This window comes from Ptychodera flava, chromosome 7, assembly GCF_041260155.1.
Source record: "Ptychodera flava strain L36383 chromosome 7, AS_Pfla_20210202, whole genome shotgun sequence".
Lineage (NCBI taxonomy): Eukaryota > Metazoa > Hemichordata > Enteropneusta > Ptychoderidae > Ptychodera > Ptychodera flava.
This window is the reverse complement of record NC_091934.1, coordinates 39,175,780-39,201,882: the sequence shown is the minus strand read 5'-3', so window position 1 is coordinate 39,201,882 and position 26,103 is coordinate 39,175,780. Positions and strand designations below refer to the sequence as shown.

The window sequence follows — 26,103 nt, the reverse complement described above, 5'->3', positions numbered from 1 at the left end:
TGCCAAAAGTCTTTATGTTTACACGTGGCGTTTCTAGATCTATGAGAGATTAGCTTTGACCGTCGTAGTAAGCAAACCTGATAGAAGTAATTGCTCATCGCTTTAAGGTAAATTTTGTAAATTCTAGACTCGAGGGCGCTGGCTAATTGAAACGAGGAAGATGCATCAATAAGTCTACTTGCTGTGGACTATAAAATTTTGCGAAAGTGCCAATCGGCTACGGAGAGTAACTGGTAAAATACGTCTTCCAGATCAGTTTGGCTGCACCGCAGGACGGAATATAGTTGACAATATTGTCTTCACGAGAGATATTACTGAAGATGCATAAACCTCTTATTTATTATCATCAGTCTGGACCAAATGAAAGCTTTTGGCAGACTGAACAGAGATTTCCCTTTTCAAGTCCTTGATAGATTCAACTTAGGTAATGAAATCTTCCGGTTAATAAAATTCTTTACAACTATACGACATGTAAAATATAGTGCGTTCTAACTCGCGGTCATATTCATGGAGAGAGAGACAAGGGCGCCCTCTATCACCTTTACTGTACGGTAAAAGTGCCAGAAAAATATTTGTAAAGATGACAGCATTTCAGGTTTCATTCCATCAGACAAACAAATAGATAATCAAAATTAAAAGTTATGCAGGTGACTCAACTTTATACTAGATATAGTTAGAAGGTATCACATAGTCTTTAAAAGTATTCAACAACTATGAAAAAGCAACAGGTGCGAATCTGAACAAGAAGAAATCCAAAGGTTTATAGGCAGGGAGTTCTAAAACCCTGCTGAATTATACTGATTTTAGAAAAAATGTTGCAATTTTTTTGGATTAGGTTTGGAAATAGTAATATACATATGGCTGGAAAACTGTTACAAATGTGTCAAGGTCTGGAATACATGAAAGTTGTCCCTTAAGGCAGGGCGATGATTGCTACCGACTACGCAAGCGACATCAAATTTGTGGTACCTGGCATCAGATTGACATATACCTAAACAATTAATTAAAGAAGCAAATAAGAAATTTTGGAATGATATTTCGAGAGGCAAACGAGAAGTCATAAAAGGTGAGTATTTCCATTCAAAGATACGATTGTGGCACAAAAGTTGTCGACATTGATGAAAATATTAATGTACTCCTTTACTCAGTCGTTTTAATTCAACATGAATCGTAAGCAATCCAGTGAATGATTTAAATTGGAAGATATTCCAAAGAGATTTAATGACAGGGTAAAGCATGGCCAAAACATTTAATCTAAGTGGTGAGAATGTCGTATTTGTGGACAAGATAAGATCTGGAACACAGCTTACTTGAATGTAAATATGCAAAAGAAATTGGGCAAAAATGTATTAACACGATTGGAACTAATTTGAGTTTATTGGATCTTCATATTTTTCAAATTTTCTCAAAAGATTTATATGCCCTATAGCTGAATGTTGCAATATTACAAATTACTCTTACAAACAAGTGTGTATGACGTTAAATTTGCAGATTAGATTGACGTTACTTCACCATCCAATTATTCCAAATTACTTCCAATCGTGTTTATTTCTTATTTTGTCAGGAAGTACAATATCAATAACAAAACCCACCATAAAAAGATTGGCAATGGGAGGAATTGAAAATAAAAGAACAATATAATATCTTTTGAATCACTTCTTATGTGACCCTGAATACATAATTTTGATTATTAGAAACTCAGTTACCCCTGAGAAGATTAAGGTCACCTTTCAATCGCATGTCACGAACATACTATGCTATCTATCTACATGGATGAATAAATTATATTTTTCATAAAATGATGAACAAAATTGATGACTTTTATGACCAATTTTCCAAGCCTAGTTAGACTGGAAGGTAGAGGATACGTTTTGAACGTATTTTATTCCTTTTCTTCTTCTTTAAAGTTAAACGGCAACAGTTTTTCGGACCAATACCTTCCATTTTTATTCCCTTACTTAAACATATTCACAGTTATGTAAATTTGACTTATAATGTTGGAATAAATTTTCTTTCCCGAAACAAAGACGTCTCAACCGATTCCATCAACTTTGTCTGTGATGCTGGCAATTTAGCTCCATATTTTTTTCTCACGGGGCTCACCGGGTTACATGGTCGGTAGCCTGATTACAATTTCACACAGCCTGTATAATGCGTCGACAAGGTGAGCGACAACAGAAATCAAATCCTACCAAACAATATCATCAAAAAAGTTCATTAACAGTTCGATTTCATGTAACTTGATGTTACTGTACCCTTCTCGTCCTTGTACCAATGTCATTATCTTACCAATAGGCGCAAAGAAAATTAATATTTCAAGCTCACGATGCATTAGCGTCCTTGGACGCGATAAATCAAACTGCAATTCCTCTCGCTTTGGACTCTAACAATGCTGGCGCCACGAAATGCCAGCAAGGTATCGACAACATGGTCTCTCTCCTTTACACATTTGAAAATTCATCCAGTAACTATGTTTCTCATGGAGGTATTCTGCGTACCAGCCCCACTTTCTATTGTATATATTTCAACAACTTGTCATATTGCGCTGTTATTACCATTTAAATTTACTCCTTGGCCTGGGTTTGAAACAAAAGAATTGTAGCATGCCACACATGGGCAAGTGATGATTTGTATTTTTATATCTTTTCTTACCTCGGTAGAAATCAAAGTATTGTATCTCGTCTTATTGTATTCTTTATGGCGTCGGCATCTGACATAGCCACGATACTGTATAAATGGACATTCACTCAGGGATTACCACGGTCATATCTTTGTGGAGTGACCAATACAGGACATTCACTCAGGGATTACCACGGTCATATCTTTGTGGAGTGACCAATACAGGACATTCACTCAGGGATTACCACTCCTTTGTGGAGTGACCGCGACAGGACATTCACTCAGGGGCTAACCATGACCGACTCAAGCAGCAACACTCACACGCAGAGTCACAGAATGATGTATCAGTGACTAGGCCGTGAGGCTTAGCCACGGTTCCGTGTTCAATACACAAACAAGTTCAAGTTCTAAATCATCACTCGTTGTCATTTCCAGCTTCTTTTCTAATGTTCCGACACCAAAGTCAAAGCCATGTACCAGCAGTGAGTCGGGCTTGGTGATAAGCACGAGGCTCTGTGCAAGACTGGTTTCTAATGCTCTGCAAGGTTTACACTTCTAACTTTACCCTGTCCAAAAGACACAGGTAAAGGTCTCACAATTTTATATCCAAAATCAGTAAATCATGCTCCAAGCTTTAGGAAATGACGCCACGCCCTTGGGGTTTAAATGCCCAGCTCAGTTCTCATTGTCAGAAGATGTCATCAACTCTATCGATTTTGTTGTCGGTGCACTCACCACAAATCCAATCATTTTGATCTGACATTTGATACCACGGAGACATACCTACAGATCATCAATATTATTTTTGTCACGTGACCAACAAAGAAATAATCGCGTATACAAAGGTGTAGTTATAAATAATATTTTCAACTTCAAATACCATTAGGTGAACGCCGTAACTTATCTTGAAGACGATAAAACCGATGAGCAATCGTTACTCTCAGCTTTGATATATGCGAGAGAGAGAGAGAGAGAGAGAGAGAGAGAGAGAGAGAGAGAGAGAGAGAGAGAGAGGAGAGAGGGGAGAGAGAGAGGAGAGAGAGAGATTACTATGATAAGTCAGGGAAAGATAAAAACACTGTAAGCTAGTGAGTATGAGAGAGAGACAGAGAGACACAGAGAGAGACTGAGAGAGACAGAGAGACAGTGAGAGACAGAGAGATTACTATGATAAGACAGGGACAGATAAAAACAGTGTAAGCTAGAGAGGGATAAGAAGAGACAGACGCAGAGACTAACGGGAACTGTGATCATTGTTTTTCAACATTCTGTATTAATATGGTACGATTCGATTGCTTAGCGAAAGAGTTATGCAAGTGGCGTGTGCTGTAAAAACCTAACGTTATTATTTATCTGTTGTTATCAAATCATTCCAATTGTTCGTGATACGTAGTTTACATGAAGTTTTCATCGGCAAATCAGGTTTTTATAAACAATACTTTTTGTAAAAAACTGCCTTCAATGGTGCATTCAACAATGTCCAGGCGATAATAAAAACATGTTGAGTATTGTCAGTGGCCCCTGCCTCACTGAATAGCATTTACATTTGTCCCGTCGGCACAAAAGGCTTCAAGGGTCTCTGCATACCACAAGCATAGGTAATAGTGTAACGTGCCTGTGTGCGTCATAAATCAAAACCGTGAATATTTATTACCCTATGAAGGCTAAAACTGTCCACACTGTTGTCACCTGAGTTAAACTGCTTCTATGACGTATTCCGCGTTTGCGGCAGCATTTACAGTATTCGGAGTGCCTTCCTAAAGGTATAATAATCAGGCGGTATGGGCAAGCAATGAGCGAATCTGGATACTAGCTATACAAGGTCGGTTTTTTGAAACTATAGTGTGTTTTTTCAAAGGAAAACAGAATGGGCAGCTCGGGCTCGAAGCGCGAAGACCAAGGCGGGGATTTAGAGAATGACACGACAGGCAAATATGGTAAGTCACTACCGCTGCTTTCTGATTGATACATTGATCCCTTCAATTCGATTTTCGAATTCTCTCAAAGCACCGCCCTTCGAGTGCCTCTCGCGGGACTTTCCCTTCCTGATAGGCGAAAAAATGCGGATCAGTGGCAGAATACAACAATTGCAAATAACACTACGTTTACGGTAATTGTCCTTGTACCGCTTGGCCATGTGTAGCCTGCGCCATTTTGTAAACCGAATTCTTCTTTTACCCACTGAGCATTTCCCGACCAGAAGGTAAAATCCAGCTTGAAGGTAGAAGGTGCCGTTTGTTGTCGAAGGTTTTAGAGGAACGGCGTTATCTTGTTAGATAATATGTTAACTACCAAAACAAAATCGCCATTCTACTTCCGTGTCCACACTTCATTGTTCACATGACCATGGTTCATTGACAAAGGTCAGCCAGTAGAGCTCTTCGTGCAAAGCATTTCGTAGGCGATTTCTTGGCGTGGGCATTTTCCTCGACGCCGGGCGCGGATATTCTATTTTTATCTAGTGTATTTACTTGAAAAAATCCAAACTGGATGATAAGGAGTACAGTTACTTTTTGAATTTTGCCCCTAACAGAGGGGAGAACCACGCGGGAAAGAGATGGCAGTTAGAACTTTCACAATGGGATTGGGTGAGAGGAAGCCAAGATATTTTCTTGTGGTTAATAGTAGGGACAGAGTAAAAATGAAAATGCGAGACGAGAAATGTTTTCAATCCCAGTGTTACGGCAACAATAGACAGGTGTCATTTTCCCTCCACAATGTGATATTCATTAAAGTGATGGCATATAACATATCAAAATTGTGATGCTCTGCGCATCTACTAAATCAGCCCTTGCCCTATTGACCTTCAATTGCCATATCATACTTCTGTGTTTACAATTATATATGTATCCGCCATGTTTGCAGCTCCGTTATATACGTCAGACATCTTGTCATTGGTCTCCCCCTTGTATTGACGACAATCTTTTGCAGCGAAACGTTTATTATTTAAAATTTGATAATACCTTCCATAATGATCTATACCCTATAACAAAGTATCTTGAGTTTTTTAAAGAAGACACTGACGGGCGAGCATTTCCATTATGTTACGAAGCTCTAAATTAAAAACTTGCTGTCAAAAGCCACGCTGGGAATAGTGCCAAGTAAACAAGTATGCGAACATTGATAAGGGCGACATTTTTTATTTTTGTGTTTCTCATATCCCGACCGACCGTAAATTTCAGCTCCGACATGAAAATAAAAAAAAAAACTTTTTTATTTGCGCCGCCTCTGAGGCGATCATCCCAGCAACAGCACCACCATCATCAAATTGTGAGATTGCAGCGACTCAGACTGAAAGGACAGAGAGCACAGAACACTGAAGTGAAAGACAAGAAATTGCAGTGACTGAATGGACAGAACATTGAACTGAAACAAGTACACGTTTTTCTGTACTTAACCAGATATGAACTGAAAATGCTCACGTGTTTCATTATATATTGCATTATATGTAAATTTGAACCTTTGCCACATGTTTGCATCTTCATTGAAAGTAACATGATCAGTATAATGAACAATATTCACTGCCGATTAATTCTAAAAGTTCATGAAGTATAAAAATATGTAATTAGCTGAAATAAAGAAAAAAATTAAAGTTCTTTGACTTCTGTCATTGTATCACCACTTTATACCGGTATATAGCAAGTGTAATTACGTTTGGCCAAGTCCTTCAAGCCATATATGCCGAACTGTGAAAGCTCATTAGATATGCAAATTATAAATTTAATTTATAGCTGACATGAAAATGTGAAATGACTTTCGATATTGTTTTAACCTGGTATAATCATCAATGTACATAGCATGTTTTGCCAACTTTGATCAAGTAAATCCCAGTATATATCCGTAATTAGAAAAGATCATTGAATATGCAAATTAGGAATTGGCTGAAGAAAAAATGCTTAATGACTTTCAATAATATTGTATCATAGTATCTTTAATGTATATAGCAAGGTTCATCGACTTTGGTCCGGTCAATTCAGATATATATCCCTAATTAGCAAAGTTCATTAAATATGTAAATTAGGAATTGGCTGAATTAAAAATGCTTAATGATTTTCAATAATGTTGTATCATAGTGTCTTCAATATATGTAGCAAGTTTTGTCAACTTTGGTCAAGTCAATTCAGATATATCCCTAATTAGGAAAGTTCATTAAATATGCAAATTAGGAATTGGCTGAAGAGAAAATGCTTAATGACTTTCAATAATATTGTATTATAGTGTCTTTAATGTACATAGCAAGTTTCATTAATTTTGATCTATTCAATTCAGATATATATCCCTAATTATGAAAATTCCTTTAATATGCAAATTAGGAATTGGCTGAAGTAAAAGTGTCTTTTGACTTTCAATAATGTTATATCACAGTATCTTTGATGTATATAGCAAGTTTCAATAACTAAAATCAAGTTAATTCAGATATATATCCCTAATTAGGAAAGTTCATTAAATATGCAAATTCGGAATTGGCTGAAGTAAAAATGCTTAATGACTTTCAAGAATGTTGTATCATAATAGCTTCAATACATGTAGCAAGTTTCATCAACAATGGTCCAGTCAATTCAAATATATATCCCTAATTAGCAAAGTTCATTAAATATGCAAATTTGGAATTGGGTGAAGTTCAAATGCTTAACGACTTTCAATAATGTTAAATCATAGTATCTTCAATATACATACCAAGTTTGGTCAATTTTGATCCAGTCAAATCAGATATATATCCCTGATTAGGAAAGTTCATTAAATATGCAAATTAGCAACTATCTTTCATGTCACCCCTTAATGCTTCCCACTGCTGATATATCTTGGTGTGATCAACATTTGTAGCAAATCTCATCAAATTGTGTGCAGTCGTTTTTAATGTATATCCGTTTTTTCTAAAATCATTAATTATGCAAATGAGCAAAAAGTATGCAAGCCAGACCCACCAAAAACTAATCAGTTCTTGCCATTTGCAAACTCAATCTATGTACCAGATTTGATTCTGATCTGATCAGCCGTTTTTGAGATATCGGACCAACAGACAGACAGACAGACAGACAGACAGACAGACAGACAGACAGACAGACAGACATCGCTGCGACATATGCTCACGTGTGTGAACACGTGAGCAAAAAAATTGTTGAGACTGAATGGACAGAACATTGAACTGAAACAAATATTTTTTTTTTCGGTACGTGTTTTTTTTTATTGCGACCGCCCGCCCTGCCCGAGTATTCCTCTGGAGATGAGAAACAAAAAAAAATAAAATAAAATAAAAGGGTCACCCTAAAAAGTGCAACCACATTTTTGGGCTTCTTTTACATTGTGTACAACAATGAAAGTTGATAAATACAGAACAACCACCCGTTGAATTCAAAGACTAGAGTATATTAGTCCAAAGTAGCCCTTTTTCGGGGTGTCTCAATTTCAACCTTCTGTACTATACGAAGCACGATTTATTGTTTGCTCACCAGTCTTATGGGGACATTCTCATGAGTTGTTTATCAACAATCATATTGTGAGCTGTCGTCGTTGTGAAAATTTGACCATATATACAGTAGAGGGTTCCCCCTCTGCCGTCTACGATTTGACGATGCTATTCTGTGTTGCTGGGCCGGGCACAACCCGACCTCAACGTCTCCCATACGCACCTACTATTTCCAGACGATAACATCTCTTACCGACGATCATAAACATAAATATACGTCATTCACATTGTTTTCTGATTGTGGCCTTGACGTAGCGTTCTGGTGTCACCTGTAAATGTGTCCACTCATTGGCAGCGATAATGCTACCACTTAGTTTCTGTCATTGACGCCGTAGATGGCGCTGTAACGGAAAAATAACGCTCGTAGCACACTACTTTCAAGCGTTTTCGTAATGATCGAAATATTTTCAAATGAATGACAATATAAATGTAAAGCAGAAAATCCCGATAGTGATCAACAGAAATGTTATCATATTATTTAGAAGGGGTGGAATTCTGAAAAAGTATGAAAAATGGTTTTATAATTGGAAACGAGTGGCAGTAACCTCATTTCAAAGGTACCTGGGTATTGTTCTTTCATGGACTGGACAGTGGTTTCTAGCCCAAAAAGTCTGAGCGAACAGGCCAATAAGGCTCTTTTTAGTTTGAAAAGCTGTCTATGTAAATTTGGTAATATTCCAGCAACAATGGCTTTAAAAATATTTGACTGTAAAATCATGCCAATCCTCCTATATGGCTGTGAAATTTGGGGATTTCATCCTGCACCAGACGTTGAAAAAATCCACAACAATATGCTGCGTTATATCCTCAGTTCATATCATAATACCTCAATTATTGCCATGAGGGGGGAATTGGGCAGAGTGTCTTTAAGAGTACCAAGATATCTTAGAATTGTTAAATATTGGCTCAGAATTGTAAAAATCGATAGAAACAGATTTACCCACAAATGTTATGAATTTCAGTTAAGCAATATTGATGGAAACAGGTACGATCTTTGGGCAAAGAGTGTAAGACACTTATTACAAAGTTATGGTTTTGGGGAAGTCTGGAACCAACAAGGGGTGGGCAATGAATCTGGTTTTTTTTAAATATTTTCAAACAGAGATGTATTGATATTGACATGCAATCATGGTCAGAAGATTTGAGTAAATCAAAGAAATTTAACTAAGTAGTTATTCAACCTTGAAAAACAACTTATTTTTGAGCCGTACTTGAACTGTATTGATAATTTCCGCATACGCCTTAAAAATTGAGACTGGCAGATGGAATGATATTCCAAGAATTGATCGAATATGTGAAATGTGTAATTTGAATCTTGTCGAGGATGAGTTCCATTTTCTACTTGTCTGCCCAAAGCATAGAGATTTAAGATATAAATATATTGCCACATATTATTTTAATCCACAACTTGTATATAAATTTGTGATACTTCTTTCCACTTGTAATAGTGCTAATTTGAGAAATTTAAGCAGATATATTTTCTATGCCACACAACTTAGGGAGAATATCTTGCTTTAACCAGGGAAACAATCTGTAACTTTTCCAGTGTTTGTACTGTGTATATAATGTTATTTACTAGCAATGTTTGTACTTCATCGCCGGGGCCAATAGTACTGATATAAAAGAATCTCCGATCTCCATTTATTCTTTCCAGGAACTCCCGTCAAGTATGATGCATCGTTCAAGGGACCAATAGAAAACAGGTTAGATGATGTCATGTTAATTATTCGGTGTTGATTAACAGATCTTAACATAAACTAGTTCCCTAACTAACTGACATTATAATGTTTATCAACGCTCACCTACTCATAAAGAACATAATAAGAATTGGTTTAATTTATTGAATATATGTAAGAAAAAAACATTCTGTCGTGCAGGACAATGCTATTCCTTTGCCGGAAATCGAAGATAGATTACATTTAAGATAGAATGCGCCTCGGGGACAGATATTCGGACTCTCAAACTTTTACAATTCCTTTTTTTGATCTACCACTTGTGGGTTTCATTTTAAAGCTGTTGGTGTAAGAAAACTTATAGTTTTTCGAAAATCGGAAATTTTATTTTTCTTCATGAACTTAACACAGGGTCTTTTACAACACTGTTCTGACCTACCGCTTGTAGGGGCTCATTTTAAAGTTCTTTGAAAGAAAAACCATCATTACCTTTTTTATTTCTTGAAAGTCGAATATTTTATTTTTCCTTATAGAGTAAACACCGAAATGTTGGCCATTTTGATTTCAAATATCGGTAAATGTTAGGTAATTTGTTTCTCCAGTACCAAACTTTGCTTTGATTTTTATTTTTGGTTTGCCAAGAGAATAGGTGAAAGTTTCATTGCGGAAAGTTTTTGAGCAAAACTTTGAGTCTTTCCCTTTCGAGGTGGGTACTACCTTTACACGATATACTCCGTGAAAATACGTGGGATCCATTAATCTGGTTGTTTATTTTATTTTCAGAGGCTGCACTGATATCATTTGCTGCATAATCTTCATCGTGTTCATAATTGGTTTATTCTGTGTTGGAGGATACGGTAAAACTGCCTTCTCATCTCGTTAACTTTTATCAATATGTCAGGCACACAACTCACTGATTTCGAAGCTGTGGTTATTATGCTGTTCTAAAATGCAGGCGTCATATAAAATATTGAACTTGAACAGGGAAACGAGATTTACTTGTATGTGTTTTTTAGAACAGCATAAATAGGGAGAGGGAAAGAGAGAGAAGTTGACTTCAGTGAGTGTACCTTTGAATCCTGTATATTACGAAATACTCACCATCACTTTATGTTAAGTCATCAATAACGGAAGAGGAGGATACTATCTGAAGTGTGTATATATATATATATATATATATATATATATATATATATATATATATATATATATATATATATATATATATATATATATATATATATATATATGACAGGATAGGTCAAGCAGCACCAACTCTAGGACACAGTGTTCTTCACCACTACAAACTAAATTTTATTGTCCGACGTTTCGTGGGCTTAATCCCACTTCATCAGGGTTAAAATTGTTGACTGTCAAGATGGAAATGACTTATATATATATATATATATATATATATATATATATATTATATATATATATATATATATATATATATATATATATATATATATAAGTTATATATATAAGTTATATATAAGTTATATATATAAGTTATATATATATGTTAAGTCATCAATAACGGAAGAGGAGGATACTATTTGAAGTATATATATATATATATATATATATATATATATATATATATATATATATATATATATATACAAGTTATATATATAAGTTATATATAAGTTAATATATATATATAATATATATATATATATATATATATATATATATATATATATATATATAAACGTTGAATGGCAAATTGTACAACTCTCGTGTTCCCTTTTGCTTACTATTATTTTGTATGATTCCATTCAGATTCACTAGCAAGGCGTTATGTTTTCCTATCTATTTCAAATAGCATTTTACGTGCTGGGAACACAACTTGCGATCTTCAAACTGTACCGTAGATCTTCTTTACGCCACGTTCACGAAATGAAAATTCACTTCGCATTAATGGAACATTGGTACTGTGGTTGCCTAATTAATCGACAAGAGTTATGTGGTACACAGTTTACTTGTGGTCGTATTCATATTTTGTGACTGAAATTCAAGATTTGATGTGACTTTGAGTAACACAGAGACAAAATGACGACGTATCGTACAGTGTGCAACCCTTCAGTGCATGAAGTGTAAGCCAAGGTGCAGTCATGATCAAACACAAAAAATTTGAAAGCAACGAGAATTCTGTAGCATCTCTTAACGCCGTCAAACTTCACCATTAGACAAATTCTGCACGAACGGGTGCATTCATCTGTGACCCGAATCAACTAGAACCGCACAGCTTCATTTGCCAAACTGGAACTATAGCTTAAATTTGAATGGCAGTGCGGAAAGTAGTTTTTACATAGACATTTGTTTTTATTCCATAATAAGCAGGTCTGCAGTATATTATCGTAGATCTCAATGAAGTATTTATTTTATCGTTATATTGATTCCGTAGCATGGTTGAATGGCAACCCGAATAAACTGATCCATCCGACCGATTACCGAGGACAGATGTGTGGTTATGATCCATTTGTAAAGTAAGTGTATGTGACCAATGAACCTCGGTTTCTTCTCATAGGTTTTGTTCAAACTGATGCTATCACTTTTTGCGCTGAAAAGTAGCGCCGAATCTTTGTCATCCTCGCACGTAAAGGCTATTGTTATAGTTTGTTCCTCGTCACATTGCTGAAGACGTACCGAGGATCAGTGTGGTTTGTGTACCAAAGAGGGCGCTATTTAACGGGCTAATGTTACAAGTTTTTCTGCCTTTTTTGCTGTTTGCTACCCAAGTCATCGCAAGTGTGCAACAGGGGTATGGAGTTCTTGAGGGCAACCGGATAGCTCCCTCACTCTGCAGATACTATACACATCTTTTTATCCGTATCCTTTCAGAGATAAACCGTACCTTTTATATTTCGACATGATTAAGTGCACCAGCGCGACGACATTGTTCAAGTTACAATGCCCGACAAAACAGGTAAGGATAACAACAAGTATGCATCTAATGCTGAAAACGCGGCATTATGGTATCCAGTTTATGCAAAGGGTATCGATGATGGACAAGTTTACTAACATAGTGGCTATGACTCGTTTTTATAATTTGCTTTAGTGGCATTTTGGCTGTAATCGTGAGTACATCGTGCTTATGTTATATGATATTACGTTCCACGTACGTCATAGGAAGTCATCTAGAAACCTCTAAACCACATGAATGCTTCGGACGGTGAGAGAGAGAGAGAGAGAGAGAGAGAGAGAGAGAGAGACAGAGAGAGAGAGACAGAGACAGAGAGAGAGAGAGAGAACTAAACATCATCTATGGTACCCTTTCCAATTTAAATTTATATGAGACCATGACCTTTCCAATAATAGGCCATAGTCTCAAACATCTGAAAACACTACTATGTGATTTGACTCTCATATGTCAACGACAGATCTGTGTGTCAGAATGCCCAGAAATATCGTGGTCCGGCATACAGGATGACATCACCTATCATATCGGCGGACGCGATAGCGTTGACTGGGAGAAGTACATATGCGACTATGAAATAGATCCTAAAGGCTTCGGAAAGGTAAGTACGATTCTTAGCATGAAATGGCGCTGTTCCTCTAAATTCACGAACCGGCGAACTTTAACTTTCTTTCTATGTCTATGTTTTAGTGTGGAGAAATGAAAGGCATATTCGACCAATTTCTTCAATCTTCAAACGATCTTTATTTGTAAATAAAGTTTTTAATAAAGTTTTAAATAAAATTTGTTTTAAATAAAGTTTTTAAATAAAGTGGTTTTATAAATAAAGATCGTTTGAAGATTGAAGAAATTGGTCGAGTACGCCTTTCATTTCTCCACACTGTGTCAAGACTTTACTGTACTCCCGCTTCTTCCTGATGACTTCAATAGTTGCAGTTGGATTGAGCCTATTTCTTGGAATTCTATATGTTTTAGCTTATGATCTCTAAAGACGGCAAACAAACTCTGCGTTATTGAGATGTCGACTGTGAAGCAAGTCTGGCAAACTGAAAAAGTAGCATTTCGTGCGCTGTTGGCTAATGGTAATATTGTCATATTGACTTCTTCAGTCACCATCTGCTCCATCAAACAAGCATATTAATTTTGCCGGTTTTTTTTCACAGCCACCATCCGAACTGTTTGAATATGAAGAATGTGCCGCCTACTACTTTGAGTCCAAACCATGTAAGCATACGATATACCTTCAATATATCTCATACTTCTTGTCTTATGCACTGTATCCCTAATTAGATTGGATGTACAGAAAATATAAGTCATGTCATTAGATACAGACCCTGGGTGAATTTCTAGCAAATGAAAGTACGGTAACATTCTGTATGTAAGTGGGGAGCTACGATTTGCGTAAAGCTATTGCATTTATGACATTACAATTTTAGGTTTTGCCATGTACACCAGGGCGATGTAAAAATGTTAATTTTATCATTCACTTGTAACACCCTTTTATTAATGTGTAATATTTCTTTATCGTTATTTTTAATGCTTTTAATTAATTTCTCCATCGAGAGAACCGTAATAATGCATTATGATAATGATAATGATAATGATAAGAAAACTTTTGTGGAAGGAGCAAATAATTACCGGTGAAGTTCCCGGATTTAGCGCCTCGACTAGGAAGGCATACCTCATCAGTAAACGATGAACATGCAGAAACGTGTGCGTGTTTGCTTCGAAGCAGTGTGCATTAACTGGTCAGTCATGCTTCCCTGTTCGTCTATTGAAAATGAAAATCTAATTAAATCATAAATAAAACCCAAATCTCGAAGGAAATGTTCAAAATACCGTGTATCGCCTGAACAATCGGCGCGAGCTTACGTCATGTTGTTCTAACGACATGAAAAATGGATGACAATCTCCTGAGGGACGCGACGTCTGTTTTACTGCAAGGTGTTGTGGGTAAATTTATCGCCGGTTGAGTCATGTTTGATTACGTTTTTGCCAGACTACATCTAACTAAATTACAGAACACAAACTGAATAGTTTAGATCTCGTACATTAACTATTCTTTTCTCACCATTTTTCCCATTCTAGTGGTTGGACGCTGCATCCCATCGTTCCTTGTGGACGCAGTGGATATTGGGAAGGAAGTCGTCAAAGATTTGAACGGTAATCCGATGCGTGACAGTAAGAACAATACTATAACCAACGAAGACGTCATCCAGGCAGAAAAGTAAGTGAAATTTACATCAGAGATGTAACCAGGTTAACAGATTCTCCTGCTGGGGTGATGAAAATATGTTGCGTCCAGTGACTCTTCATATGATGGCGATTTATTGTAGATGTGGTGGGACAAAATTGAGGGAAAAAACCCATGTTTCTTTAATGTCAAACTAATGAAGGTTTTGACTTAAGTAATACGTGCAAATACTTCTCCGCCAACCTTTCAATGTCCATAGTCAAGGGAACAAATACGTCGAGAAAAATAACATACCATGTCATTATTCTAGATTATTTACGAATTACTAATTAGGGCCATAGCTGTGTATCTGGAGGGGCAGGCCATCGTAGCCAACATCTTCAGTGACTTGAACGAGTCGTGGCCGTTCATGTTAGTGTAAGTACCAATTATTCACATCATTGTTGTGAGGCGACTGTGGAGTCTGCCTTAGTCACCAAGAAACAGCTGATAATGCAATATATGAAACAAAAAATGGGAAGAATTTAAGTGAACAGAATGGGGCGAATTAAACATATGGTGTACATGACTTTCGGGGGGGGGGCGCTTATTATGAATAATTCAAACACGTGTAGGACAACCCCACACTTATTGCATTTGATTCAGGAGAGAGACAGTATCATTCAGTTTCCATTATCGAGGGCAAATTCACACTGACTATGCCAGGATTCGCGGTTGCAACAGTGTTTGTGCGCAATTCTCATTGTACAGAGTTTGGTTCGGAAATTTTTGCTGTTCAAAAATGTAATCTTAGCAAATCATTTCAGCAGTTTGTCTGTTTTAGAAAGATTGAATCATTATTTCCTCGTTGGATTTTCGCACTTCAAAACTTTTTTCAAGTTAAAGGAGTTTATGTCAAACGCAGTCTGTTTCGATCGGCATGCATATATTTGAATTTAATCAACAATCAATTAACCTGTTCACCCCCAATTCCCTGTAAACAGGTCCACAATCACCATTGCTAACAATGGGTTTGGGCTAAACCATGGCAGTGAAAAGGTTAAAGCCCCATTAGCTGTACCCAATATTTGGAGAGATGTTTTCGATTCCTGTCATCATACTACGGAAGCGTATTCGTGCCATTTTTTGTAAGAAAAAAAATTAAAATCTCGTAATTACGAGTTTTTGATTCTCGTAATTACGAGTTTTTGATTCTCGTAATTACGAGTTTTTGATTCTCGTAATTACGAGTTTTCAATTCTCGTAATTACGAGAATTAAATCTCGTAATTACGAGTTTTTAATTCTCGACACTATAAGCCCTGATTCTCTTAGTTATCAGACAATCCTTAAAAACTCAGTCCTTATATAGTTTTGAGCTTTTATTTCTCATACATATATTGTTGGTTATTGTTCAACGAGAATATGGTGTTTTCAATATGGTGTTTTCAATATGGTATTATCTTGATTATAAGGTGTAGTAAGCAATTATAATACACTCGTAGATGAATAAATAAATGAATGTAACTTTGGACTGTTACTTGGCTACAATTGTAGATATTCAGTATGTTATCCATTAGATCAAAAGTCAAGCATAATAGCGTGTAGATTTTGTCTGGCTGGATAAACATTCTTTTTAGGGTGAAATATCAATAGTATGACATTATGCAAATATTTCACATCTGTCAACACCTTTATTAGAGTCTCACAGCCTGATAAACACCCCCTCCCCGCCTCAGGAGATAATCCCCGAACTCGAAATACCTGCCGATGTGATGTTATTTTTTTACATCCAGCATAGATTGGCAGTTGCCATCATGTTGGGTTTGCACTAGAAATTATGACAAACAACTGACATCTTCTGATACCCCTTCATGTGTGAAAAAGACATTATCCAAAACAGCAGTGAATGAGGGAATCGGACAGATTTCCAAACTTCCAGATTAGTATTATTTGCTAACAAAGATTTACACAATCAAAGTTTGTATGGATACAGATAAAGTAAAGAAAGTTTAACAATCCGTGTCTTTGCATTGCTTCTTCCTAATGTAAAAGAATAGTACACAAACATTGATTATGATCAAGATGAGTGACCGAATTGAAGTGCAACTCATTTCAAGAACCCAAGAAATGATTGAAAATGGCAAATAAAAGCGAAAATATGTTTATTTTTATCACAGATGTTATCAAGTAGAAGTGAAAAGGAAATCTCAAAATAGACGATGAGTTGAAATAACGCTGTGATAGTTAAATTTTCATATGCTTCCATAAACATTGAAATTACAAAATCATCATTATGCAAACATTCTGGCAATTTGAAAACCTCATAATTTGAGATTTTTAGAAATTTGCGATTACTTGACTGTAGTTTTTGACCTTGTATTCATTTATTCGCAATGACAATGACGGACTATAGATTCTCATGACAAGATAATTCTCGTAATTACGAGTTTTTAATTCTCGTAATTACGAGTTTTTAATTCTCGTAATTACGAGTTTTTAAATCTCGTAATTACGAGTTTTTGATTCTCGTAATTACGACTTTTTGATTCTCGTAATTACGAGTTTTTAATTCTCGTAATTACGAGTTTTTGATTCTCGTAATTACGAGTTTTTAATTCTCGTAATTACGAGTTTTGATTCTCGTAATTACGAGTTTTTAATTCTCGTAATTACGAGTTTTTTATTCTCGTAATTACGAGTTTTAATTCTCGTAATTACGAGTTTTAAATCTCGTAATTACGAGTTTTTTATTCTCGTAATTACGAGTTTTTAATTCTCGTAATTACGAGTTTTTGATTCTCGTAATTACGAGTTTTAATTCTCGTAATTACGAGTTTTAAAATCTCGTAATTACGAGTTTTTAAATCTCGTAATTACGAGTTTTTGATTCTCGTAATTACGAGTTTTTAATTCTCGTAATTACGAGATTTTGATTCTCGTAATTACGAGTTTTTAAATCTCGTAATTACGAGTTTTTAATTCTCGTAATTACGAGTTTTTAATTCTCGTAATTACGAGTTTTTAATTCTCGTAATTACGAGTTTTAATTCTTGTAATTACGAGTTTTTGAATCTCGTAATTACTGGTTTTAATTCTCGTAATCATGTGGCTCCATTCTCATTATCTACTCACATGGCGTACTGATATGGCCTCTACACATTGTATTTTTCCTCCATCGACATTATTACCTCTATCTACATTATTACAAGACTTTGGTCAGTCTGGGGCATATATATATAGCATAGAACATGAGAACGTTGCAATAGTGTTAAGGATGTATGTGCCTGTATAGAAATAATGTTGTTTTGTTTGTCAATTGAAGGGCAACTTGTAATCTGTAAACTCTGTACTTAGTGGATCAGGAAAACAACATTAAATTCACAGTTCTCACTTGCACCGAATGTCAAAAAGTTTGATACATTGCGACCATATTTGAAAAAATGCATTTATTCATAGCATAAATGTAATAAATGAAATTAAACTGAACTACAATTGACGACTTACAAACTTACAAGAAGAAAACAGTCATATATTGATTGCAAATGGCATTGTCATTCTAAACACGTGCGTTTGTTAAATGGTGTCTAGCCTATCGCAATACGTTTCCATGTGATTTACTCAAAGTTCACCATCCATATTTTGGATCACTATCCGGTCAATCTGAAACTGATGGAAAAATAAGATATTTTAGAACATAATTCCATCACAACATGATGTATTAACAAACCCATTGATACAACGCACACTGCACGCATGAACGCACAATGCAAGACAAGCTGTACAATGAAAATATTTTGCAACTACATTAAGCAGAATTAGTAGGTAATATGTACAATGGTCTTTAACAGGAATTGACTTGACTTCTTTTAATTAATTCCTGCTATTACTTATCAAATGATAGGGACAACAGATCGCCCTGCATCAACTTAGATGTGAGCGCACTGCAAACATGGAGCTGTTCATACAGCATGGTGGGTTGTTGTTGAAGTAGGGGTCATACAGGTCAATCACTCTTATGCCGCGCATTCGTGGCTAGCACATCGGTGATCATTGGATGGCATGCATCTCTTATCCCTAACAGGAAACTGACCAATCTAGAAAGAAACATTTCAGGAAAATTCAGGCCAACTACACCGCGTTTCAGACAAGAACTTCCCATCCGAGCTTAGCTTAGCTGTGGCTGTGCGTGACCTTGACAACACCTCATTCACCGATAATGGCGGCAGTGAAAACAGTCGACGATGTAGTATGCTCATGTAATTCCGTTCTATTGCAGATCTTACCTTTCTGTTTGGTAACACTCAAACAACTACTCAATGAAGTTTCTTCTTCTTAAAATGTTTGTAATTGTTGACTGACTTCGAACATGTCACACTGTTGTTGTGATCAAATGGCCGGCATGGTAGGACACGTCCCTTTGAAGCGTGTTGCGTTCTCTTTCATCACGTGTCATCAAAACGAGATAGAAGTCGGCTACAAGTAGACGCTAACAGAAGTGTTAAATAAAACAAAACCCATGAAGCCCACGCAAATATTATTTGCTGAGCAGAAATATCACAAGAAAGTGATTTCAAGAATTAAAATCTCATAATTAGGAGAACCAAAATCTCGTAATTACGAGAATCAAAACTCGTATACGAGAATCAAAAACTCGTAATTACGAGTTTTTGATTCTCGTAATTACGAGATTTAAAAACTCGTAATTACGAGAATCAAAAACTCGTAATTACGAGAATTAAAAACTCGTAATTACGAGATTTTAAAATTCGTAATTACGAGATTTAAAAACTCGTAATTACGAGAATCAAAAACTCGTAATTACGAGAATCAAAAACTCGTAATTACGAGAATCAAAACTCGTAATTACGAGATTTTTTTATTTTTTTTTCTTACAAAAATGGCACGAATACGCTTCCGTATCATACCATCCGTCGCTCAAGGGCGCTCTCTACGCTCCCCTCTGGAGCGTAGAGAGCGCCCTCGAGCGATGAATCTTTCAGTCTAATCAAGCCATAGAGTCTTTGAAAATGGCAATATATTGATTCTTAGTACAGTGACAAATTTCCTAATTACGTTCAGGTGTTTAGTACACGCATATTTTCTGCGGCCACTGCAGATTTCAGTTGCAACTCGGAGGTTATTAAGTTGTTAAAATCGTTCATCGCCAATGTTTGAAAATAATGTTCTAGGGTTAATCCTCAGAAAGCATTTTTTACAAAAGTTGCATATGATTTCAAACCGTCTTATCGAAACAAAAACAAAAAAATATGGCTAATGGGGCAATTGATATGGTTACCCTGGAAAGTTGATGGAGCAACAAATAAGAGCGAAATTGTACGCAAAATTAGACTGAATAAGTGGTTCTATTTACAGAGGTTCAGTTCTTGGGATGCTGATATGCTTATTGTGGATAGTTGTAATGAGATGGATCGTTGGAGTGATGGTTTGGTTGTCTATCTTAATTACGTTTGTCCTTCTCGGCATCGGTAAGTCTAATACCCTACAATTATAATGATTGCCACTTAAAAACATTATTTGTAGAGCCCCTTAGAGGCAGCTTATCAAATACACCACATATTGATCCATCTTCCTCACCCAACCATAGCTTGCATTGTGCTTCCATTGTGCTTCCATGCATACTTATTGAAAAATTATGCCTCTTCAAAAGAAGGCTGCAATCGACGATGGGTGCACGCAACGTCCAAAATAGAAATTGCTACAAACAAACAAATAGAAGAAAGCTTACATACACACAAAATAAATTGCAAGACACCCTGAGTCAGCAGTAATCAGTCTGTACGATTCAAACTCGTCTTTAGTTCAAATCGGCATCCGACGGGTACAAATACTTATTTGGCTATGACATATGCTAAACACGCGCAGGCAAATCACAATGTAGAAGTTATTCAAACTGTCGCGTAGCACAAGGCGAAAATGGTGATTAGCATTTGGGAGGGGTTACAGGTCAGACTTAAAATGGCACTCCAACACCGAATTTTGTGCACGTACGGGACTCAAAGCCCTTATTTTTGCATGCGTTATGTGTGTGCATGTCTGTACGCCGGTACGCATGTTTGTCTGTCTGTCTGTCTGTCTGTCTGTCTGTCTGTCTGTCTGTCTGTCTGTCTGTCTGTCTGTCTGTCTGTATGTATGTATGTATGTATGTATGTATGTATGTATGTATGTATGTATGTATGTATGTAGTCACTATGTATGTATGTATGTATGTATGTATGTATGTATGTATGTATGTATGTATGTATGTATAAGCATGCATGCATGCAGCATAAATTGGAAGACTGAATATTTGAATCTTTCTCTCTTTTCAGGAATCTATTGCTGTGCCGCTGAATACAGCCAGCTTGCCAAAGTTGATGATTCATCCATAGAGTTTCAATTCACCCTTGAGTTAGAAGCATACTTAAAGATGAAGGAAACATGGCTGGCATTTAGTGAGTACCTGTCAGTTGATTGATTGATCGATTAATTGATTGATTGATTTACGCATTCCTTTCTTAAGTTATTTCAAAATGTGATGTTACAACCTCCAAAAATAAACATCGGTAATTATTTTCTATTTGAAGGACACACTTGTCTGTTGCCCGTACAAAAGGCGGAAAGCGCCTCAGGGACAGAGATATTCGGACTCTCAAACTTGCATAATATTTGTTGGTCTACCACTTGTGTTGGTTTATTTTGAAGCCCATCGAGTGAATAGAGTGTTCATCGGTTAATTTGTGTGAAAATTGATTTTCCTGACAAAGTTAACACAGAGATGGCGGCCATTTTGAATTTCAAGAGTCGGTAAAAAATTTAATCGTATGTGATCTCCAGAGCAAAATTTTACACGATGACCCCTGACTTTTATTCTTGAGTTCGAAAAGAAATCGTTTAAAATTCCATCACGGAATGTTGATGAAAAGTGTAAAGTCTTTCAATTTTCTAGGCGCATATTAACTTAAATAGGAAGGCACATTCGATTTACCAGTGCCATCATGTGACACTGCTGCGCTGCCTGTTAAAATATTGTCTGATTTAAAATATATACATTTACTCGTAATATGGGCGCCATTCAATATCAATTTTTAATATTTTTTTCAGCAATCATTTTGTCAATTGTGACACTCATTCTGCTGATATTGGTGATCTCACTCTGTACTCGTATCAGACTGGCCATCGCCTTGATCAAAGAAGGAAGCAGGTAATATGAAACATGTAATGTGAAGCGTGTAACTTTAAATCAAGCTTGGGTTTAGTGTCTGTCAATATAATATTACAACTACCAGAGGTTATCACATTTTAACCACAATGTATGCATAGACGAATCTAAGCAAAATGTACCGTGTTGGTATCTGAATTTTGGTGTTGTTTATTTAAGGGACCGTGGATATTTTTGACAAGCATATGGCGAACGACACCACCAAGAAGCTGTGCGTTTCGTTTGTCATGCAGGTGTCTTAATTATCAACCGTCCCTTGGTGAAGAATGGAAAACGAAAATGCTAGTTTTACTTGGTATTCAAATGTTGTCTTAACTAAAAAGGTAGTGTACACACTGGACGTTTTCTTCAAAGCTAGTCCTGTATTTGTTGACCGAAAAGATCAGAAAAGTTGTCGTTCCGGGTCTTTAGTGCATGCATCAATAGCTCGCACGAATCTAGACATTGATATTTCTCCTAACCACATCGGTAACTGTTTCCTCCCAGAGCCGTGTCATGTATGATGTCCACTTTGCTATGGCCGCTCATACCGTTCGTCCTGCAAGTGGCGCTGTTCGCCGTGTGGGCGTTGATGGCAGTCTACCTTGCAACATCCAGCAGCAGCTCTTACATGGTTGCCGACACCCCGTCGGAATTCCCGCAAGGAAACGGAAGCGAGTGCGATATCACGGTTAGTCGAAATTTGTAGGAGGGAAAAAGTCACTGAGAAATGTTGAGAGAGAACAGTCGTATGAAGATTATCGTTGCATAGCCGTTTGATTGTCAGTGAACCGAATTTTACGCAAGAATGATCCGTATAATGTTGAGTAATGTGATAAAGACAGGAAAGGATGAGAGAGAGAGAGAGAGGCGACGAGAGAGAAAACAGAGAGAGAAACAGAGACAGACAGACAGACAGACAGAGACAGATAGAGACAGAGAGAGACAGGCAGACAGACAGACAAACAGACAGAGCGAGACAAGAAGACAGAGAGCGAGTCAAACAGACAGACAGACAGACACAGAGATAGAGAGAGGTCAGTTTCATTTCTGTAATTCATTTGTTGAATTTATTTTTGCTCATACTTTGGTAGGACTTCGACAATCTTGGCACGACAGCAAAGTGTGTCTTCATTGAATACACGAGCAAAGTGGGCGTAACTGTCATGCAAGTCTACGCATTACTGGGACTGTTTTGGCTCATGAATTTCATCGTAGCCTTCGGGGAGATGGTCCTAGCCGGGCTTTTGCCTCTTATTACTGGGCGTTTGTCAAACCTGATGAAATTCCAGCATTGCCGGTACTAAAATCAGTATGGAGATCAATAAGGTGAGATGGTTGACATTCAGTGTTGACATTGAATGTCAACGACTTTTTTGTCTACTTGATGTTTTTGAAGGGTATAAGCAAACACGCGTGCATGTGAACTTGGAAAGACGATGCATTGTGGGTGGGGCGGGGGTCTGTTCTTCTCATGCTCAAATTCACACCTATAGACACCTGTCTACACCTGTCAAGAAAATAACACGGAAACAACGTATATGGGAGGTGTTCCATCATCAAATTTCGATTTTGCTTTGAAATATTTGTTTAACATTTTAATTGCAACATTAGCACAGAGTAAAGTAAATCTTTGCATTCATTGCATTCATATCTTTCCACGACAGTCTGATCATCTCTTCACATGATGAAGTGTTTGATAGTTGTCCCAATTTCATGTGTATTATAAAACCTTCTAACACTCTGAGTGTCAGACAGGGTGATTTCGCTCGCGGGAAACCATTGTCGGACACAAATAATGGTTAGCAAGTACAAACTTTAGGATGCCAACTAAAAGGGCTTTACTTAAACCTTGTCCTGTTTGTGAACTCTAACCCTTATACCCTAACCCTAACAATCCCCTAGGTTGCTGGTGATTAATACAAAACGCTGCCCGTGCCCACTAATTTTCACTCATGCCAATTTTGTCGACACATTTTCTCATTTCATCCAGTTTATCGTACGGTGTCCCGTCCCGGCAAGACTGAAACATACTAGGTCCATATCATCGGGAAATGGCATATCATCTTCTCATATGTCTGTGCAGACAACCACCACTTTCTGCCATAATAAAAATTGTTCTTCACAAATAACGTTTTCAATGAAATATACGTTGTTCGCAATCGTTTTCGGGGTAATCCGTATAAGTCAGGCCTATATAATCGCCCTTATTGCGTTATATTTTTATGATGTTATTTTTTTCAGATATCACCTTGGTTCCTTAGCCTTGGGGTCACTTATCATTGCAATTGTTCAACTTGCAAGGGTTACGTTGGAGTACATTGATCACAAACTGAAAGGTATTAATGGCGAGGTTTCATCATACTTGGCTTCAGATCACTTATAATTAGATTAGATAACTTAAAGCGATCATTTTAATTGTTGCTGCTGTTTGTTTGTTTGTCTGTTTGTTTATTTTTTTGAGCGAGAGAGAGCGAGAGGGAGAGAGAAAGAGAGAGAGAGAATTTAGTATTGCGGTTGCTCAGTTTTCTGTTTAATTTTTGTATTGTTTATTCGTAAGAAAAGAACGAAAAGTGCAAAGCTCTCAGAAATCCATGGCTGTTCATGTTTGCTTATTATTTCACGTATTTCGAGACATCCAACGAACCCTCGAGATTTTCATTTTCAGGGGCCGAGAATCGAGTCGCTAAATTCATTTTGAAGTGCATGATGTGTTGCCTCTGGTGCCTTGAAAAGTTCCTCAGGTTTCTAAATAAGAATGCTTATATCATGGTAAGCTACTTTTATTACCAAGTATAGTTCGCAATGCTCAAATATTCACTCTGTAAGCGTCATTTTTGATCTCGGGCAATGATGCTAAAGCTCCAAGGCTTCAGCGTGTGTTGCACGACTCTGACCATGGCAGAGTAAAGGCCGTTATGAAATTCTCCATCACATCATTATTTGCTTCAACAAATCGGTGAAACAACCACTCCAATTTGGTTCAGTTATATTAATAGTTACAGTAGACATAAAGGGATAAAAATTATGGTTAATTTGATTCTTCACACTCCATTATTACAGATGATTGTCGTTACGTGTCATAGTTTATTGTAATTTTAGAAAGAATAGCTCCCTCAAACGAAAGGGACGGAATTAGGTCGATAAAATCCGTACAATTTTTTGTTTAGATTGCCATATATGGGAAAAACTTCTGTACGTCAGCCAAGAACGCCTTCTTCCTCCTCATGAGAAACATAGTCAGGTGAGAAATTGTTGTCAAAAGTATACCATCTCCAACTCTGGACGTGTGCGCATGTCTCATTCTACGTCAACTTTCAATTTACATCGTAATATTTTCTCCATCGTCTTAAACATTGACTATTGAAGATTGAAATAAGTAATATAAAAGTAGCTTTGGTGTAGAATCCGATACAGGATTATATGTATTTGAATCTTTGCAATGGCACTTCCACTTTGGTTTCCGCATGAAATGTACAATGAAGGCATGCATACAATGTTAGCGATTTGCATAAAATCAGCACAAATGGTAAAATTGGTTAATCCGTCACGACACAAAAAGTAACGTTCGTGAAAAACGGCTCCATACTTTGGAAATGTGTTCCATACTCACAGAAACTTGCCATATACAGTATACCTATCTCAATGATGCCGACATGACTTTCTCATCACAACGTAGAGGTCAGCATGTTTTGCAAATATTTTTGTTGTCCACAATTCAAGCATCTTGACATCTTCGAGTAATGATAATATGTCAGAAAGTATCGGACCTGCCAATAATCAAGAAGACTAAATCACAGTTTTCAAGCACGTCTGTCAATTTGCAAATGTTCATATAATCTTCAGAAATACATTTCTCTCTAGTCCTTACTACTTCCCATTCGAATATACCTGCATGCATGTGCAAAAACAAAGGAAACAACTTTCAAATAATGAAGTGTATTATTTATTATTGTTCATGTGAGTTGGTATTTGCACTACCTGATGAGGGCAGGCTACAGTTACCAGATCGCCTCCTGTTCGGTATTGAGAGGGCTGATAATTA

The 26,103-nt window shown here is 36.7% G+C and overlaps 1 protein-coding gene across 1 annotated transcript in view; it reads left to right on the top strand.

Annotated features, from left to right (window-relative positions):
- Window positions 1-4,223: 4,223 nt before the first annotated feature.
- Window positions 4,224-26,103, top strand: part of LOC139137509 (choline transporter-like protein 2) — a 25,801-nt gene continuing 3,921 nt past the window's right edge. The window contains 18 exon segments of the mRNA XM_070705661.1: window positions 4,224-4,556; window positions 9,741-9,789; window positions 10,543-10,616; window positions 12,173-12,254; window positions 12,610-12,694; window positions 13,149-13,286; window positions 13,849-13,909; window positions 14,774-14,912; window positions 15,213-15,296; window positions 20,234-20,346; window positions 21,190-21,312; window positions 21,962-22,061; window positions 22,566-22,749; window positions 23,153-23,300; window positions 23,303-23,387; window positions 24,303-24,397; window positions 24,727-24,830; window positions 25,229-25,302. Of these exon segments, the coding sequence (XP_070561762.1) occupies window positions 4,487-4,556; window positions 9,741-9,789; window positions 10,543-10,616; window positions 12,173-12,254; window positions 12,610-12,694; window positions 13,149-13,286; window positions 13,849-13,909; window positions 14,774-14,912; window positions 15,213-15,296; window positions 20,234-20,346; window positions 21,190-21,312; window positions 21,962-22,061; window positions 22,566-22,749; window positions 23,153-23,300; window positions 23,303-23,387; window positions 24,303-24,397; window positions 24,727-24,830; window positions 25,229-25,302 (1,808 nt within the window). The 5' untranslated portion in view covers window positions 4,224-4,486.